The sequence below is a fragment of the Myotis myotis genome, unplaced genomic scaffold (assembly GCF_014108235.1).
Source record: "Myotis myotis isolate mMyoMyo1 unplaced genomic scaffold, mMyoMyo1.p scaffold_m19_p_8, whole genome shotgun sequence".
NCBI lineage: Eukaryota > Metazoa > Chordata > Mammalia > Chiroptera > Vespertilionidae > Myotis > Myotis myotis.
In genome coordinates this window covers 61,332,881-61,345,910 of record NW_023416390.1, presented here as the reverse complement: position 1 = coordinate 61,345,910, position 13,030 = coordinate 61,332,881, and the positions used below count along the sequence as shown (strand labels likewise).

At 39.1% G+C, this 13,030-nt stretch overlaps 1 protein-coding gene across 16 annotated transcripts in view; it reads right to left on the bottom strand.

Annotated features, from left to right (window-relative positions):
* PRPF40A (pre-mRNA processing factor 40 homolog A) overlaps positions 1–13,030 on the bottom strand; it is a 59,617-nt gene that overhangs the window by 7,811 nt on the left and 38,776 nt on the right. For all 16 annotated transcript variants that reach the window (XM_036320316.1, XM_036320315.1, XM_036320314.1 and 13 more), the window contains 6 exons: positions 12,580–12,688; positions 12,042–12,106; positions 11,499–11,663; positions 10,188–10,296; positions 8,839–8,989; positions 7,499–7,632 (listed from right to left, as the gene is read on the bottom strand). In XM_036320316.1, the coding sequence (XP_036176209.1) occupies positions 7,499–7,632; positions 8,839–8,989; positions 10,188–10,296; positions 11,499–11,663; positions 12,042–12,106; positions 12,580–12,688 (733 nt within the window). The remainder of the gene's footprint in view (positions 1–7,498; positions 7,633–8,838; positions 8,990–10,187; positions 10,297–11,498; positions 11,664–12,041; positions 12,107–12,579; positions 12,689–13,030) is intronic.

Below are 13,030 nucleotides of genomic sequence, written 5' to 3'. Positions count from 1 at the left end.
ACATCAATACTTAAAACTCTTTGACCAATGTTATCCCAAATATGTTTAGGTGCAAAGAATACTTGGCTCCTTGATGAAAGTAGCAGCTTTTAGGCAAAAGTATTTTGTACTTCTGAGAAAAGGATCTCTGAAAAGCTACATTATCTTTCTAGGTTTCACTTTACTGTCCTGTAAGATGGAATATCATTTCCAGTTAAAAAAATATGTAATATAAAGATAAAAGTTAACTCAATATATTAGATATTATCTATTTCAAATGATGGTGCTAAAGTATATGTATGCATGTTTCCTATAAAATAATACTTTTTGTTTTAAGACACAGTGACTTAGATATATTCTGGGTGTTGTTTTTTTTTAATTTTCTTAGCAAATGTGGACTTAAGAGGAGGACATATAATTTTACCAAAGTAATACAGAGTATTTTTGGGAACTAGGACTCAAAACCTATTTCCTTCTATGTTACTACCTTCATTCTAAATCTTTATATGCTCATCCCAATTTCTCTTCTTTCTCCTTTTATACTACTTGCTGACTTTCAAGGCAACATATTAGGACTTCAACAATTTCCACATTTCCTGCTTCCCTAAATCTCTACGGGGTTTAATCCTATAAATAAATGTTCCTAAAGAACGATGACCCAAAATTCTGCTCCTAAAATTCCAAACCCTGTAGTGCTCAATATAGTAGCCACTGGTCAAATGTAGCTTCTAAGTTCATGAAATGTGGCTGAATTGAGTTGTGCAATCAGTGTATAATATACAGTGACTTTGAAGACTCAGTTCCAAAAAAATGTCAAAATTATAATACTGGGTGAAATAAAAGCTTACTAAAATAATTAAAACATAATAAAATTTAAAATCACTTGTAATATATAAATTTTTATTGGACAGCATTGTCTTGAATAATACCAGAGAGCTATAACTCCACTTCTCTTCATAGAATAAGCATGTCCATACAGTCTTACATTTCCAACATTCGTTTCTCAAACTTAGTATCTATCCTTTTTACCTATCCTTTCTACAATATAAATGGAATCCTTATCTTAACCCAACCCTCTTGTGTGATCACTGAGTTCCTCACTTGCTCCCTCTTTTGCATTCCTAAGACAGCTCGAAACCACCTTCAACAATGCTCTCTAGAATCTTAGAATCTGCTTCACTCCATCATACCTGCTTTGTTAGTATTACTGTTTCACTTCCAGATTGCTAAGATCTGATGGTCATAGAATTTTGATATTGAATCCATTTCAATAGTGAATCCCTAACCTGAGTGAAAATTACAATCACCTGAGAATTAAAAAAAAAAAGGATTAAAAGCCAGATATTTGTAATTTTACTTCTTAAAGATCACTCGATGACTCTGATTTGAATTCAGGTTTAAAAACTATTAGGCTAAAAGTGTATGGCTCTACTCCTTTTATTTACTAACCCTGTCTTGGATGGTGGGCAGGAGCTTGGTCTTTACATTATAGGAAGCAAGTGCGTTAAAGATGGCTGAGTCTGATACTTCTTCCCTTAGAAGGGAGGTTCCCAACATAGGCACTCACTGCCTCAGAGCCAGGTGAATATTTCCCCCCTTATCTCCTTCCTTCTTTTTGTCTTCTTATATATTGCTCATAATAAAACTATTCATATGTATATGCTTGAATTCCATACTTTCTAAGATTTTGTTTGAGAAATACCTCTATCATTCAATTCTTCATTCTCTCTCTTGACTGATTTCTCTTACTCAACGCCATTCTCTTAACCCTGAGCTTACTAAAACTCACCATATCATCAAAATATCTGCAAGAATGGTCTAATTTTGCCTCATTTACCTTTAAGGTATTTGGAAACCCTTTAACTTTCCCTACCATGCTGATAGTCACTAAACACCTTAAATTGTACACCTAATGGTATTCTTTCAGTTTTATTTCATAACAGGTCCCTGAGCCTGGCCTGCTGATCCGGCTGAAACCAGCTCTCTGACACCCCCCCAAGGGGTCCCGGATTATGAGAGGGCGCAGGCCAGGCTGAGGGACCCCATTGGTGCATGATCTGGGCCGGGGAGGGACTCAGGAGGTTGGCCAGCCGGGGAGGGACCTTGGGAGGGCTCCAGGGCGTGTCTGGCCCATCTAGTTCAGTCCCAATTGGCAGGACCCCAGCAGCAAGCTAACCTACCAGTCAGAGCATCTCCACCCTGGTGGTCAATGCACATCATAGTGACTGGTCAATTGTTTGCCCCTTGGTGGTGAACAGTCATAGCGAGTTACCTTTGCACAGTGGTCAGCAAACTGCGGCCCCTTGACTGTGGCTCTTCCACAAAATACCACATGCAGGTGCGCATGTACAGTGCGAATGAAACTTCATGGCCACACTCAAGGGGCCAAAGAGCCGCGTGTGGCTCGCGAGCCGCAGTTTGCCGACCACTGCCTTAGCATATCATTAGCATATTATCATTTGATTGGTTGAACAGCTGACCGGGCACTTAGCATATTAGGCTTTTATTATATAGGATTCTTAACATTTGCTACTTTAGGTGGGTTCCTTTACTCCAGCGGTTCCTCAAAGAATAATTTAAAAGACTGGTAAAAACCACAGATTGTTGGGCCCCACCCCCAAAATTTGATTCAGAGTCAGTAGGTGTGGTGTGGAGTTTGAGAATCTGCATTTCTGTAATGTCCCAGGTGATTGATGCTATTCATCTGAGTACCAAGCTTTGAGGACCACTGCTCTATCTTAAAAACTTCACCTTAGCTTCTGAGACACTACACATTCCCCTGGTTCTCTTTAAAGCTCCTGATTATTCCTTTTCACTCTTAATATAAATTCAAATACCAGTTTTATGACTTACAAAAGGCAGAGATTCCTTGTCATAAATGTCACAAATATTTATTACCTGACTGGCCAATGAATACTCAGTAAAATGACAGTCATCATTATAATCATTATTATTGAAAACTAGAGGCCCGATGCATGAATTCGTGCACAGGTGGGGTCCCTCTGGGTGGTCTGCAGGGATCGGGCAGAAACCCACAGACCAATTCTGCCTGCATGTGCCTGCCATGGGCTTGCGCCCAATCAGTCCTGATCGGGAGAGGCTTGTGCTGCTGCAGCAGTGCTCGCCAGCCATGAGCCCTGCGTCTGGCACCCTCCCAAGGGGAGTGGCCTGTGGGATCGAACTGAAACCGGCTCTCTGACATCCCCCCCAAGGGGTCCCAGATTGCGAGAGGGCATATGCCAGGCCGAGGGACCCCACTGGTGCACGACTGGGTTGGGGAGGAACCAGGGAAGGGCTCCAGGGTGTGTCCAGCCCATCCCACTCGGTGCCCGGCAGCAAGCTAACCTACTGGACTGTGAATCTTCCCCCTGGTGGTCAGTGCATGTCATAGCGAGCAGTTGAGCAGCCTTAGCATATCATTAGCATATTATGCTTTGATTGGTTGTTCTGTTGTTTAGTTTATTTGCATATTACCCTTTTCTTATATAGGATGTTCTTTCCATTCATGATTTTTTTTAAATGTCAATTTTCTAATTTATTTTACTGATGTTCTAAATATACCTTTTAACAGGTAATGTAATGACAGAAAAATTACTGAGCTGAATATCTGAAACAAAAACAACATGCTAACACCAGTTATAGCAATAGTAATCAGAACCCATGCCAGATACATACCAATCTGTTTAAAGCCATATTTTAAGCTTAGCTAGAAGACCCATGTGGCTGTTACATTAGGATTTCTCCTGCACATTCTCCAGTCCCAGTACTGACACTATATATTCTATTCTATTTTTTGTAACCCAGATTTCCTTATTTTTATTATACTACAGGCCTGGTGCATGAAATTTGTGCACGGGTAGGTTCCATAGGCCTGACCAGCGATTAGGGCTGATCTGTGGGGTGACTGGCAGGGTGATCAGGCCCCCCCCCCCACACTGGCACCTGCCTTGGACAGCCTGGGGCCTGTAGGCAGCTTCCGCATTGAGCGTCTGCCCCCTGGTGGTCAGTGCGCATCAAAGTAACTGGTCATTCCACCAGTTGGGTTATTTGCACATTAGGCTTTTATTATATTCTATTAGAGGCCCAGTGCACAAATTCATGCACAGGCGGTTGTGTGTCTGGCTGGCCCAGGCCCAATTGGGGTGGATCGGGGCCAGGCCTGTCAGGAGGAAGAGACGGTGGGAGGTTAGCTGGCCAGTCTGCCCTGATCGTGGCCCCATCAGGGCTGGGCCGGATGGGGGGAGGGGCCGTAGGGGGTTGGCCGGAGGACCCCGACCCCAGTTGGGGTGGGGGGACTTATTAGGGGATGGGGCTGGCCATGGGGAGGGGCTGAGGGCCGACCAGCCCCGCCCCAGATTGGGGTGGGGGAGGCCAATCGGGGGCCAGCAGCTTGGGGAAATGGCCATGGTTGGTTGGCCAGCCAGTCCTGCCCCTGATCAGAGTGGGGAGGCCAATCTGGAGTGAGGCTGGGTGGGGGTAGGGGCCGCAGGCGGTTGGCTGGTTGGCCCTGCCCTGTTCAGGGTGGGGGGCCGAACTGGTGTGGGGCTGGGTGGGGGGAGAGGCTGCAGAAGGTTGGACGCCCGCCCCCGCCCCCTATTGGGCAGAGCAATCAGGGGCAGGGCCTGCCAGGAGAGGGTCCACGGGGGAGTTGGCCAGCTGCCCCACACTCGATCGGGGTGGGAAAGGCCAATCAGGGGCAGAGCTGGCTTGGGTGAGGGGCCCTGGGAGGTTGGCCGCTGGCCCCAGTCCCCGATCGTGGGTGTCATAGCGACTAGTCGTTCCGGTCGTTGGCTTTTTATATATATAGATTATTACTTTATCATACAGGTCTCCTTAGTTTAAACTATTGCAAAACCTTCATAAGAGCCATGAAAACTCAATCAATGGTTGCAGAAGAGTATTTCTAAAAATCTGTCTACCCCTTCTTCCTGGGCACATGGCTGATTATTTAAAATCTAGGTTTTATAGCCTCCTTTGTAACTAGTTTCGGCCAAGTGACTAAATTCTTAGCAAATGAATATTAAGGAGAACTTATACATTACTAGATTTAAAAGGAACTGCCCTCTTAACTTACTTAGTTAAGTTTTATCAGGAGGTGGGAGAGGGAGCGGGAAAGGAGAGGAGAACAGTGAGGAAAGAAAGAGACAAAGTGTGTCCTAGATTCTCATTCAGAGCAGCTGAGTTCAGATTCAGCAGCTCCATGGACCTGAGGGAGGACTGAACCCAATACTGAGATTATGTTTTCTTCTCTGACTGATAATTCTCTGGAAAACATGATTTGGGGGGTGGCGGGGGGGGTGGGCAGCGGTGCTGCTGAGTGTAATTTTGTCCTTACAGTAGCTGTCTAAAGTACTTTTTACAATTCTATATAATAAAAGCCCAGCGATCGTACAGCGGAACTACAGAACAATCAGTGGGTGCACCGCTCAGAGGGTAGGTCCACAGCCGCTTGGCTGACCGGGATGAACACCTGCTCCCGCAGTAGGCCGATCCCCACAGGCGACGCCCGGCACAAATCCTGTGCATTGGGCCTCTAGTATGTTTAATAATCAGTACTTTAAAAAGCAGTGGTATTGCTATAAAATGGGTATTGAAGTTCTAGAGTCTGGGATGTGAAGTTGAGGTTGTATTGCATTGTTTAGCACCTATAAGTAAAATCTAATGTGGGAAACCCAGGAAGGCTTGTAGACACCCTGCCACAGTGGCCAGGGCCACCACCAGAAAGACACAGAGAGACCCACAGGGGCTGGGATAGCCTCTGTTTCCATTTCTAATAGGATACAGTATTTTTTTAAATAAGGAGCCATACTTTTGGAAAAAAGTTTGAGATATGAGTGTGATTTCTAATTGTATCAGACATTAATGTTTTAAAGCTATAACGAAGTTTAATATTTCCTCTTTTTTGTTTTTCATTTATTTTAACTGTTCTTTTATCTATTAAATTGTTGTGTGTGGATGGGGAAGTTTTGTTTGTCTTGTTAACATTTGTTTCTCTAACAAGAAAATTATATATTAAACAAACAGGTAAAAACAAACCCACAAGAACAAAAGGACTAGCCTTCCAACTTAGATGTGATCATGGGAACAAGGTTAAGGCAATTTCAAAGTATGGGCTATGCTTTACTACCACCTAAAAACTTATTAGAAATTCAAATTCTCAGAACCCACCCAGAATTACCAAATCAAACTCTGATGGTAAGGCTCAATAATCTGTGTTTTTAAAAATCCTCTAAATGATCCCCTGGGAAACCACTAACAAGACACAGAAATCCATCAAGAGTAGTAAACTGTAAAGTTTTTATGGAATGAAAACGAAAATAATGTTATTAACTGTGACATTTAAGATGGTTAGTGACCTTTGGCATGGTGGCCCAAGCTTTTTAAAAAGCCTACTAGATGATTCTGATGTACACTAAGTTTAGTTTTGAGAATCACTGGCTTAGGGCATCGCAATGTGTCCTACCCTAGACCAAACAACTGTTATTTTATTTTTTGTTAATCTTTACCCAATAGTATTTTTCCTTTGATTTTTAGAGAGAGTGGAAGGGGTGGGGAGAGACACAAGAGAGAGAAACATACGAGACACACATCACATCAATTGGTTGCCTTCCGCATGGGACTGGGGATCGAGCCTGTAACCGAGGCAAGTGCCCTTGACTGGGAATCGAATCCGATACCCTTCAGTCCACAGGCCGATGTTCTATTCACTGAGCCAAACTGGCTAGGGCGAGACAACTGTTATTTTAAGAAACAGACATATTTAAGCTACTGTAACTTAGCATTTATACTTGTACAGTGTTTAATGGAAGAGACCCTGTATTTAAGACTGCAGATTCAAATTTTGGCTCTACTATTCAATAGTTGAATTTAGGCAAGTCACTTCCCCTGTCTTAGACAATTTCCTATCTATATAAGTGGACATAAAAATAGTACCTACTCTTATACAAGGCCGGCATAAAAATTAAGAAGTTTAAATTTATAATGTTTAAGCAGTAAGCAATCAATTAATGCTAACTGCTATCATTATAATTCACTGCTAATATTCTTCATTAATGAGAGAATAAAAGGTGGTACATGAAGATGAAAATGAAACACTAACCTATGTAAAGAATATGTAATTTCTGCTCCTATGTATAGCATTTTAGAATTACGGCCTATCCCCTAAACATTACCACAGCATTCCTCACAATTCTCTAGAGCTTAAAAACCAACTAGTACCAATGATTCAGCACATATAATTTGTTTTCAGTCTTCCCTCATCCCATTTCTCTTTCCCAAATAAAACCTTATCTATCAGTGTGCTCCTTAAATAACAAATCTGTTACAGCCTTCCATATTCCGCTGGACTAAAATGGCTGGTTTCCTTAAATGGGTTCATAACTAATTGTAGAACTTAAAGAGTTACTTGTGTATGAACACTTCACAAAGCCTTTATTAGTGATCTGGGATCAGGTGTCTCAAAATAGTTTGTAGTATTGTTGCTCACTATAAAATTAAGCTAGAAAGATTTTTAAAATACCTGAAAAGATTCTCTATTTTTACGCTGTCGTCGCCTTTCTCTCAGCAAACTCTTTTGTTTTTCTTCTTCCTCCTCCTTTTCTAAAGCCCGAATGTGTTCTTCAAAGCAAATTAATGCATCTTCTTTATCCATGTCTAGAGTTTTTTTCAGTTAAAAAAATTAAAATATCAAATGTTAGGAAAACAATTTAATTATTTGCATTAACTTTATGAATTTCAAATTCACCTTTCCAAAATACTTGTACTGTAACTCAAATATGACTGGTAATCATCTAAATGGGTAACATTTAAGGAAAATACCAAAAAAGACTTCATCAAAAGATACCCTGCATCCGAGGATTAAAGAAAGACTATGCACATGATCCAATAATGAAAACAAAAATATTAGAAAATTTGTCAGCAGTATCAGAATTATCCAAGGAACTTTTCAAAGTGCAGAGTTCTAGGCTCTACCCCAAATCTCCCAAACTATGGTATTCAGAGGTTAATAAAAAACAAAAAACAAAACTTTAGCCCTAACCGGTTTGGCTCAGCATCAGCCTGCGGACTAAAGGGTCCCAGGTTTGATTCTGGTCAAGGGCATGTACCTTGGTTGTGGGCACATCCCCAGTAGGGGGTGTGCAGGAGGCAGCTGATCTATGTTTCTCTCTCATCAATGTTTCTAACTCTTTATCTCTCTCCCTTCCTCTCTGTAAAAAAACCAATAAAATATATATTTTTAAAAAAACAACTTTAAAAAACAACTAGGTAGTAAAGACAGAACTTGGGAAAGCTTAATGTAAGATAATGCTAATACATTTTTTTGGCGTTTTGCAAACTTTTAGAGCTATTAATTTAAGAAGATAGCATGAGCCCTAGCTGGCTTGGGTTGGCCTGCGGACTGAAGGGTCCTAGGTTCAATTCCAGTCAAGGGCACATGCTTGGGTTGCGGGCTGGATCCCCAGTAGGGGGTATGCAGGAGGCAGCCGATCAATGATTCTCTCTCATCATTAATGTTTCTATCTATCTCTCCCTCTCCACTCCTCTCTGAAATCAGTAAAAATATATTTTTTTTTAAAAAGAAGCATGAATAAAATGTGGTAATTTGGTTCATACGAAGTGACACAAGACAATTTCATGTTTGATGAATGATAAGCATATTTCAAGGAATATCTGATAAAGTTAACTTCAGATTTTTGTCCTAAATCACAAAAATATCCTATTTGGAAACAAAACATCTTTTCACAAATGAATTGACAATTGTTTAAAATTCAATTAATGGTCTCATTAAGAAAGTAAGAATTCTTTGCTGCTCGACAACCTTTTAAAAACTGTTTCCTCCCACTTAGTCATTATGCTTACTCTGTAATTCCTCATCTTCTGCAAAAGTTGGATTATCCATCAAATACTGCTGGGCTTCAGACCAAGTAGTAGAATATGTTACATTAGCCATGTTGTCAAGTATGTTTTTTAAGGCTTCCCAATTTCTTTTTCGCAACTGCTTTGCTTGCTCCTAAATCAAAAGTATGAATAAATTTTTTGAAGTTTAAAGGAAGTATGATATTTGAACTCCAATTAGTAAATGTTTCTTTACATTCTAACTGATGACCAAATTTCAATACTCATTTACTTTGAATATCAACATTATTTACCTTTCCAATGCTCTGGCCTACCTGCTTGGCTTGGTATCTATTTTCAATTTTTTCACCTCTCTTCTACAGCCAAAATCTGGATAACATGACTCTCTCCTCCCTCCAATAAATGTCTCTTCCTATTAAAACTATGTTCTACAAAGCTAGTTACTGCTGACAAATCATACAATGAACAAATGCTAAGGTCTTCAACCACTTCCAGCTATGACCAAAGTTTTATTTATACTACATATCTGGAAGTCTCTTGAAGACTGGATAATATACAATTTAGTGCATAAAATAGTCATAAGCAAAAAAGAGGTATTTTAAAACACTATCATAAATACATTTTAGTGGAAACCATTACATACTAGTGGCCTGGTGCACGAAATTCGTGTACTCGGGTGGGCGGGGAGGTTCCCCCAGCCTGGTCTGTGCCATCACAGTGCAGGAGCCCTGTGATCCATCGTCCCAAAGAGGTTGGTCTCGCCCACCCATCCGGGGCTCCTCAATGGATTGCCCCAAAGAGGTAGGCTGGAGCCGGGGGTCCTGCCTCAGTCTGCACGGAGCTGCGGAACCCCCAGGTTTCCTGGTGATAGACTGTGATGGGATGACCAAGTCCCCGATGCTTCAACTCCCCACCCACCTGCATCTGCTGTGCACGCAGCCTGCTGATCGTTCATTACGCATGAGGGCGTCCCGACCATTTGCATATTACCCTTCTGTTAGTATAGATTACTGCCCTTCTTATAAAAGAATCATAAGTGCAAGCACCATAAGCAGAAACAGAGTATTTTTTAAACCCAATGAGCTAAAAAGAAAAAGTGTCTTCTCTCTCCAAGTAAGTATAAAACAGCCAGTTAATGACAATTCAAACAATAGGTAAATCTATATTTTCTATGTTCACATCAGTACTTACAGAAGCTATACATTTCAAACCTAACTTCTAATAAATAGGTATGCTGCACCACATAAACTGGATAAACAACCAACCAAAATGAACATGATATAAAGTAACTATTAATCAGAATGAAGAAACATCTTGTTTTATCTATAAACACCAGTAAGAGTGAATTATACCTTTTCTTTTTTTGAAAGAAAGAATAAAACATCTTCATAGATTTCAAGACGATCACGCTCTGATATTGCATTCCAGACTTCCATCTCGCCAAACATTTGCTCTGCTTTTCTGTTCAAAAAAATTAAATGTTACTCTATATCATACAATAAAAATTAATCTCTGGCCATTTTGACTTTATACTAAATTTAAAACCACCATATGAACACTCTTTACCACTCTAAATTCATGATTGTATTATAAAGGAAAACTTTTGAATAATTAAGAATAAAATAGCTTAGGACTCCTTAGAGACAATGGAGTTAATTCTAAATGAGCAATGTTTTGTAGTCAAAACTATCTCTTTTACTTAGGGTAGCTAGAGACACTATCAAACTGCCCATGGGACTAAATGATAGACTTCAAAAAGTTATCAAGCCCTAGCTGGTTTGGCTCAGTGGATAGAGCGTTGGCCTGCAGACTGAAGGGTCCCAGTTCGATTCCAGTCAGGGGCACATGCCTGGGTTGCCGGCTCGATCCCCAGTGGGGGGAAACGCAGGAGGCAGCAGATCAATGATTCTCTCTCATCACTGATGTTTCCATCTCTCTCTCCCTCGCCTTTCCTCTCTGAAATAAAATAAATAAATAAATAAATAAAAGTTATCAGATGCCTTGGCCGGTGGTTCAGTTTGTGGAAAGGTCGTCCAGTACACAAAAAGGTTGTGCGGGGTTTGATCCCTGGTCAGGTAGAATATGGGAGAGGATAAAAAAAAAAGTTGTCAGGAATTTAGCTAACCCACAAAATAGTACTAATTAAAGAAATAAAGAGTCTTTCACTAAGGCTCTTCTAGAAAACAGAAAAATAAGGAAGCACATAGGGAAAATGAACTTAATAGCTAATTACATGTTAATATTGAATTACCTAGTTTTAAAAAAATAAAGCACTCTAAAATCAAGAATGCTATACAAATGCAATTTTTCAAAATGCAACAGTTAATGAAAATAGCCTGTTTCCTTCGACAAATACCAAAAATTTCAATTCTTACATTAAGTAGGAGTCAAGCTTTAAATATTAAATCACGTCTTTCTCTCCTTTTTGTTTTAGTTCTCTAATCAATAACTCAATGAGTCTGTAAGTTAAATTCTACAGTCTGTAAGTTAAATTCTACATTTAACTACTGTACCTAATAAAGTCATAAGCAAAAACCGCCATGCTTACAAATTATCTCATTTTATTTAATGAGCATCTACTTTAGAATAGTTAATGCACTTGGCAAAAAGTCAGACACGAACAATGCAGTAAATACATAGTATGCATCACTAAAAACTCTTACTTGTATCTGGTTGTGGAGGTCATTTTCTCGTGATTTTCAAGAAAACGCTGAAAGGATTCCTTAGCCTCTTTGTATTTCGATCTTGCTTCTTCTTTTTCTTCTTTCTCTGTCTGAACTTTATAGGCATTAAAGGCCTGCTTTTTTTCACTCAACTTTGCTAAAGCACTAACAGAAAAATGTCACAGAGTAAAATGAAGACAGAATGATCAAATGTTAGTGCTTTCAAAAACAAAACAATTGATTTTAGTCACAAATTAAGAACATTTCAGTAAGATATTAAAGATAACAAATGATCACAGAAAATAATTTCTTTCAAAATAATTCTAATTTCATCTATAGCACAGTACTCAAATTGTACAACAAGCCTCTTTTTTGGCTTTTTAGTTCATATCACACATGGAACAACTCTATTCTTAGCATCCAAAATAACAGAAAGATAATGGAAGTAGAAAGTTACATTGCTTTACACAATTTTGAATTTTCTAGGCTTGCTATGCTCCAAGTACAAAGCAAATTAAAAAAAAAAAATCATCAAAGTATTACCTGTATCGTGGATCATTAATAATCATTTTCATAGCTTGCTCCCATGAAGCATTAGATGGTACCCGCTGAAAACCATTTAATAAGAAATTAGAATTTCACACAAATATCGTAAAAGTTATACAACAGAGAACAAAGTATAATACTGCAAACAGCAAGTACTTCCTTTGCATTTTTTTTTAAAGGTCTAAAAAACTTTCTTACTGAAGCAAGGCAAATCTGGGTAATGATATACCTATACACTAAAAAGAAAACTGAAACTGAAACTGAAACTGAGTATGAATACTTTCTCTTAAAACTATTGACTGAATAAAAAACCTTACAAAAGATATTGAGGTGAAAGGTACTGGTGTACCTTTGCACACAATAGTTTTTGTGGGCTTTTATTTTGGTTAAAGTCAAATTCGCAAAAAATGTTCTTCAAAACAAGGGACAAATTTCGTTCATTTTCAATAAAGGTATCATAGTATGGATTACAATGGAGAGTAGCTTCATTTATTAGATAATTATTAGGTCATATAAAAATCTATAATGCAAATACCTTTTCTTTCAATAACTCCTTAAATGCTTGCTTTGCCTCCTCCTTTGTATTCCAAGTATATGTTTTTTTTGCTGGTTGGCTTTCATCCTCTTCTTTCTTGGGAGTAAAACTAGAGAGAAATTTAAACATGTTATTTATAACTTAAATAAACATTTGCTTCATTTAGAAAAACTTAGATCTTCAATGTTGAGCTAAAATTTGACAATTTTTGAATAATGTCTCCAATATGAAACCCACATACTTACCTAAACATAAAGAAATAAAGGCAATATAAAAGTTTGTATAAAACACTCAGTTATTAAGACTGCAAAAAGGCCAAAATAAAAATTTAATTACACTAAAATACTGGTTATACTAGTTAACAACTTCTAAATGACTTACAAATCTTATTCAATGCCTTCAGTTGAGTGCTATAACAACTAAGAATTTGAGCAAGTATGACAAAATATAA